This window comes from Triticum urartu, chromosome 3A (genome assembly GCF_056163025.1).
Source record: "Triticum urartu cultivar PI428250 chromosome 3A, HENAU_Tu73, whole genome shotgun sequence".
Lineage (NCBI taxonomy): Eukaryota > Viridiplantae > Streptophyta > Magnoliopsida > Poales > Poaceae > Triticum > Triticum urartu.
Window position 1 is genome coordinate 60,965,965 of NC_141875.1, and position 7,062 is coordinate 60,973,026.

At 42.8% G+C, this 7,062-nt stretch overlaps 1 protein-coding gene across 1 annotated transcript; it reads left to right on the forward strand.

Annotated features, from left to right (window-relative positions):
- The first annotated feature begins 1,632 nt into the window (after positions 1–1,632).
- LOC147978543 (uncharacterized) lies at positions 1,633–2,700 on the forward strand. Its single transcript, XM_087514795.1, has 2 exons — positions 1,633–1,813; positions 2,123–2,700. The coding sequence occupies exons 1-2, from the start codon at positions 1,633–1,635 to the stop codon at positions 2,698–2,700; spliced, it is 759 nt and encodes a 252-aa protein (XP_087370921.1).
- The last annotated feature ends 4,362 nt before the right edge of the window (positions 2,701–7,062 follow it).

A 7,062-nucleotide genomic window follows, 5' to 3' on the forward strand; every position in this document is an offset into this window, starting at 1 on the left:
TTGTGGCCTAGAGGGGCCTAACGGGCACTGGGTTTCGGGCGCAGGGGCACGGCCACGAGCGCCCGGTGGAACGAGCACGGCCGGTGGCCTCGAGCGAGACCAGCGGCGCGGCGGGGGCCGGTCCGGCCGGCAGCGGTGAGGCAGGCTGGTGGAGGCAACGAGGACACGGGCACGCACGCGCGGCAGCAACCGGGGCGGTGCGGAGCGCGAGCAGCAGCAGGGTAGCAACAGGGAGGGGCGCGACAGCGGCCAGTGGCGGCAAAGGCGCGGTGAGGGGAAAAGCAGAGGGCGGCCGGGGCGCGACAGCGGGCGCGGGCGAGCGCGGCCTCGCGGGGAGGAGGTCGCGGCCGTGTGCGCGAGCGCGGGGGGGAGGAGAGGGAGGCCGTGGCCTCACCGTGTGGAGTAGGGGTCGGGGCAATGGGCTTGACGGAGGTCGGGGACGACGGCGGCGGGGTGGACGTAGGCGATGGCGTCCGGCGAGGTGGCGGCGCGGTGGCTCCGGCGACGGCGTCAGGATGGTGGCGATGGTCGTCAAGGGCGACAGGGTCTAGCGGCGGGCGTCGGTGGTTTGTCCCCATCTTGATCCAGATCGGGATCGAGAGGGGGGAGATGAGGGAGTGAGAGGGAAGACGAGTGGGGGAAGTGGGGGTCGTGGGATGGGGTTAGGGTTAGGGTTAGCGGGGCGTGGCCTATAGGCCAGGCGAGCGTGCGGGAAGTGGGCCGGCCTGACCGGGTGAATGGTCGGCTGGGCCAGGACGCCCACTCAGGGAGAGGGGTTCTGTTTTATTTTCTTGCTTTTTTTATTTACCTTTCCTTCTCTGTTTTATTTTAATTAGCTGTTATTTTCCATTTAAAACTTGATCCAAATGACTTTTGTAAAAAGTGGAGCCTTAACACATAAATACTATGCAATAAGCTGCACGGCCACCAGAAGTCTAGTCCCCAAATAATTTAGTTTGATATTTTATTAATTAGTAAAGGCATTTAAATAATTATGTTTGCTACTATTTTATTTATATTAGAGCATTTAATCACTTTATAAAAATGTTGCTTCTTCACCACAATTACCTATGCATTATTTGGTTCACTCCGATCATTTTAGTTTTAATATTTGAAAACTTTTATTGTTTGCCTGATTTTGAATTTGAATTTGAATCGGTTTCGAACTAACTCGAGATTAGCAACTATAATTGAGGTGACGTGGCATCTTTAGCAGAGATTCACTGTAGCTTAACTATCCGGGCGTCACAACTGGCAAAAGCTTCAGAGTGCTGGCTTTGGCATCGACGACTTGGACATGCTGGCATGAGGAATTTGAGCACACTCATCAAGAAGAAGCATATCTCTGGCATCGAAGGCGTCAAATTTGTCAAATATCACCTTTGCGGTGCTTTTAAGTCTGGAAAGATGACCAGATCCAAGCACTCCGCGAAGAGAATCATGACCACTACTCGTCCCTTTGAATTACTTCACGTGGATCTTTTTGGTCCTACTCATTATGCTACACTAACCAATGCAGCATCACTCTATGGATTCATCACAGTTGATGATTATTCTCGTTACACCTGGGTGCATATCATTACCTTCAAGACTGGAGTGCAGGGTGTCTTCAAACGGTTTGTCAACTGGCCCATGATGAATTATGGTCTCAAGATGAAGCACATCAGAACTGGCAATGGCACTGAGTTCAAGAACACAGGGCTTGATGACTATCTTGAAATACTTGATATCACTCATGAGTTATCAGCTCCATATACCCCTCAGCAGAATGGGGTTGCAGAATGCAAGAACAGGACACTCATCAAGATTGCTCGTACTATGCTTGATGAATACAAGACTTCTCGTTGATGGTGGCCTAAAGCAATTGATATTGCATGACACATCATCAGTCAGGTATATCTACACAAATTCCTCAAGAAGACCTCTTATGAACTCCTCACTGACAAGAAACCCAATGTGAGTTACTTCAAAGTCTTTGGTTCTAAGTGATGGATTAGAGATCCACATCACAATTCTAACTTTGCACCAAAAGCACATGAGGGTTTTATGCTTGGTTACGGTAAGGACTCTCACACCTATAGAGTATTCAACACCTACCACAACAAGGTCATTGAAATTGTAGATTTGTGGCTCGATGAAACTAATGGCTCGCAAAGAGAGCACCTGCCTCCTGGGCTAGATGAAATGCCTCTTGAGGAATCTATCAAGCTGATGGGCACTGATGAAATTGTGCCCAATGAAGAAATAGTTGATGAAGAAGTGATCATTCCCCGTCATGAAGAAACTGTTGATCCTGAAGAAAACGCCACTGAGGAAAATGCTCAACAACAACAAGGCCCTCGTCCAGCTCATCCACGAGTGGTGAATGAAGTGCAGATTGAGAAGATCCTCGACAACATCAATGCACCTGGTCCCCTCACTCGCCCAAGAGCTTCACATTTAGCTAAATTTTGTGGGCATTTTTCATTTGTCTCTATCACAGAACCCACCAAATTTGATGAAGAATTTTTGGAGCCTAAATGGATTCAATCCATGCAAGATGAATTGCATCAATTCGAGCTCAACAATGTGTGGGAGCTTGTCAAGCATCCCAATCCACGCAAGCACACTGTCATCGACACCAAGTGGATCTACCACAACAAGCAAGACGAAAATGGCCAAGTGGTGAGGAATAAGGCCCGTCTTGTTGCACAAGCCTAGCTACACACAGGTTGAGGGTATCGATTTCAATGAAACATTTGCACATGTTGCTTGACTTGAAGCTATTTGTATACTGCTTGCATATGCTAACCATCACAATATTCTCTTATATCAAATGCATGTGAAAAGTCCATTCCTTAATGGTAAGCTTGCGAAAGAAGTATATGTTGCTCAACCACCAGGTTTTGAGGACCCAAAGCATCCTGACAAAGTATTCAGACTTAACAAGGCTCTCTATGGCCTCAAGCAAGCCCCGCGGGCTTGGTATGATACACTGTACGAATTCCTGAAGAAAAGGGTTTCAAACTTTCCTGTGAAAAGAGTTAGAACATAAAGCATATTGGGAAATTAAAGAACTCAATTACGATTCCAAACTTGCCGATGAAAAGAGGTTACTTGATATTAGCTCTCTAGATGAATGGAGAACCCAAGCCTATGAAAATGCCAAATTGTTTAAAGAAAAGGTTAAAAGATGGCATGACAAAAGAATCCAAAAGCGGGAATTCAAAGTAGGTGAGTATGTTTTATTGTACAATTCTTGTTTTAGATTTTTTGCATGAAAACTTCTCTCTAAATGGGAAGGACCATATATCATCGAAGAAGTTTATCGCTCTAGTGCTATTAAGATCAATCAATAATGCCGGAGGAACTAATCCGAAGGTGGTCAATGGACAAATAATTAAGCATTATATTTCAGGTACGCCTATTAATGTTGAGACTAATATTATTCAAACTATGACACCAGAGGAATACATTAAAGAGACCTTCCAGAACACTCCAGAACCCTAAAAAGGAAGAGGTATGTGATACGGTAAGTAAACTAACTCTAAAAATTCCATAAAAATATTTTTTGTCTATTTTGGAATATTACAAATTACAAAAATAATAAACACCCGAGAAGGCCACCTAGGTGCCCAAAAGGCACCAGGGAGCGCCCCCCCCCCCAGGCGCGCCCTGGTGGGTGGTGGGCCCCTTGTGAGCCTTCCCGACTCTGTTTTCTTTTGGGTTACTTGTTTCATAAGATAAAAATTGTTCATATATACTCTCGGAAGTTTTGACCACCGCATCACGGAAATATCTTATGTTCTTGCTTAGTGCTGTCTTTTTGTTATATGTCCTAAGCCAGGCATCATATCTTCTTTCACCTCCAATAACAGGGAAGATGATGCTTGGTTATTGAAGATGGAATTAAAGAGAGAGGAAACAAAGGAGGCCATCAAGGAGGACAAGGTCGAAGAAGAAGGGCAGACCATGCCCATGGAAGAAACTTCCAAAGAGGGAGATATCCTTCAACCCCTCTATGATCACCTCACCCCATCTGAAATTGAAGCCCAAAGGGTCTTTGAAAAAGTTTGTGTTCAAAATACATATCTCACTCGTGAAGTTATTTTGTTGGAAGAGCAAAACATCGCCCTTCGGAGCATCAAACATAGATTGGAATACCTTCTGAGGCTGAAGTGCGAGCCCACCACTTCATCATCACCATCACCTACAAGGGAAACTTGAGTACACGGGTATGGGCACTCCCCTTGCTTGTGCCAAGCTTGGGGGAGATGCCCCGATATCGTATCACCATCACTTTTATTATGTTTACCTATTTTAGTTCGATCCTTAGCTATTTCGTGATTTAGTTGAATAAAAGTTTAGTATGATCTATTTTTAAGTGCTAGTTTTGTGATCTATCTATCTATGTATTCGAGTTGAGAGTTATATAATAAAGATTAGTTTGAGTTTTTGCTTCTTTACATTTATGTTTCAATCATAACAATGAAAATAATGAAAAAGATCATAGGCTAATCTTATGGAAAGTAATGACATTACATAAAGAAAAGTATAAGTTGTAAAATTTATTGAAAGTTGACAAACATAACATTGGTCAATGATGCAATTCATGAAATAATTAATAAGCGGAGATAAGATTCATATGCAAATACACTATCTTGGACATTTTTTACGATTGTGAGCCCCCATTAAGTATTTTATGCCAAATTGTTGACATTGGACAAGGAAGACAACGTAATGATTTATGGTTGTTCATATTCACAAAGAAGATATATTGTCATAAATCCTCTAATATGTGGTTCTTGCTCAATATCTTTGCTAGCCAAAAACCTGCACCTAGTAGAGATACTACTTGTGCATCCAAAACCCTTAAAACCAATTTCATGTTACAAGAGTCCACCATACCTACCTATGGATTGAATAAGATCCTTCAAGTAAGTTGTCATAGATGCATAAGGCAATAAAAACTGCTTCTAAATATGTATGATCTTTTAATGTAAGGGAAAATAAGCGTTGTATGAACTTGTGATGGCAAAGAAATAAAAGCGACAGACTGCATAATAAAGGTTGCTATCACAAGGGGCAATATAATGTGACATTATTTTGTACTAAGAACTTGTGCATCGAAAAACAAAAAGCGCATCACAAAGGGGCAATATATGGTGTGAGTGATAGCAATTATAGAAGACTAAATGATGGTTGAGTATGTGGAATTGCTAAACAAAGCTCCAACATGAGTTCCTTCATGAAAAGATGATGAATTGTGATTGCATTGTTGACTAAGAACATAGTTTGTTAGTTTTCAAGGAAGTTTATTCTCTATACTTTGATGTTGGGATGAATTGTTACTTGCTCATGAGAAGTTTTATATGATAATGTCTATTGTTGTTATAATAATGATCATGATGCTACTATATGTCTGTATTTTGTTTTTATCGACACCTCTCTCTCTAAACATGTGGACATCATTACCGATATCGGCTTTCGCTTTAGGGCAAGCAAGGTCTAAGCTCGGGGGAGTTGATATGTCCATTTTGCATCATGTTTTCCTACTATTATATGTAATGTTTTCAATCAATATAACACCTTGTGGAGCAATTCCAATGCCTTTTCTCTCATAATATGCAAGGCTTTACACAAAGAGGGAGAATGTCGGCAGCTGGAACTCTGGACCTGAAAAAGCTATGTCAGAGATACCTATTCTGCACATGTCCAAATGAGCTGAAATTTTATGGAGATTTATTTTGGAATAAATAAAAAATACTGGAGGAAATAAGTACCAGAGGGGGCCACCCAGGTGCCCACAAAGCACTAGGGCGCGCCTACCCCCCCCCCCCCAGGCGCGTCCTGGTGGGTGGTGGGGCCCCTGGCCAGCCGCCGGTGCCCATCTTTTGGTATATCATCCCATTTTCCCTAGAAAAAATCAAGAGAGGATTTTCGGGATGGAGCGCCGCCGTCTTGAGGCGGAACTTGGGCAGGAGCACTTTTGCTCTTCGGCGGAGTGATTCCACAGAGAAAACTTCCCTCCGGGAGGGGGAATTCTAAGCCATCGTCATCACCAACAACCCTCGCATCATGGGAGGATCAATCTTCATCAACATATTCACCAGCACCATCTCATCCCAAAACCCTAGTTCAGTTCAATCTTTGTATCAAAACCTTAGGTTGGTACCTGTGGGTGACTAGCTAGTAGTGTTGATTACATCTTGTAGTTGATGCTAGTTAGTTTATTTGATGGAAGATTATATGTTCAGATCTATTATATTATTTAATATTCCTCTGATCTTGAGCATGATTATGATTTGTGAGTAGTTTATTTTGCTCTTGAGGACATGGGAGAAGTCTTGTCATAAGTAATCATGTGAATTTGATATTTGTTCAATATTTTGATGACGTGTATGTTGTGATTCCCTTAGTGGTGTTATGTGAATGTCGATTACATGACACTTCACCATCTTTGGGCCTAAGGGAATGCATTGTGGAGTAGTTATTAGATGATGGGTTGCTAGAGTAACATAAGCATAATTCTTAGTTTATGCACTATTCCTTAAGGGGCTGAATTGGATCCATATTTTAATGCTATGGTTAGATTTTGTCTTAATTCTTCTTTCGTAGTTGCGGATGCTTGTGAGAGGGGTTAATCATAAGTGGGAGGCTTGTTCAAGTAAGAACAGCACCCAAGTACCGGTCCACCCACATACCAAATTATCAATGTAGCGAACGCGAATCAAACCAACATGATGAAAGTGACTAGATGAAATTCCCATGTGTCCTGTAGAACGTTTTACTTATTATAAGAGACTGTTCTGACATATCCTTTGCTATAAAAAGGATTGGGCTACCTTGTTACACCTATTGTTACTATTGCTACTTGCTACTTGTTACAAATTATCTTTCTATCGAACTACCTGTTACCGATAATTTCAGTGCTTGCAGAAATTACCTTGCTGGAAATCGCTTGTCATTTCGTTTTGCTCATCGTTGTGTTCGACACTCGTACTTATCAAAAGGACTACGATTGATCCCCTATACTTGTGGGTCATCACTTCGCTAATTTGTGAGCTTCACCATTGGAGCTCC

What these genes read in the sequence shown, in the direction of transcription:
- LOC147978543 (XM_087514795.1), top strand. Translation starts at nt 1,633, where the DNA reads ATGATGAATTATGGTCTCAAGATGAAGCACATCAGAACTGGCAATGGC. An exon ending in GACACTCATCAAGATTGCTC is followed by an intron (nt 1,814 to 2,122) that starts GTACTATGCTTG and finishes TTGAAATTGTAG; the next exon opens with ATTTGTGGCTCGATGAAACT.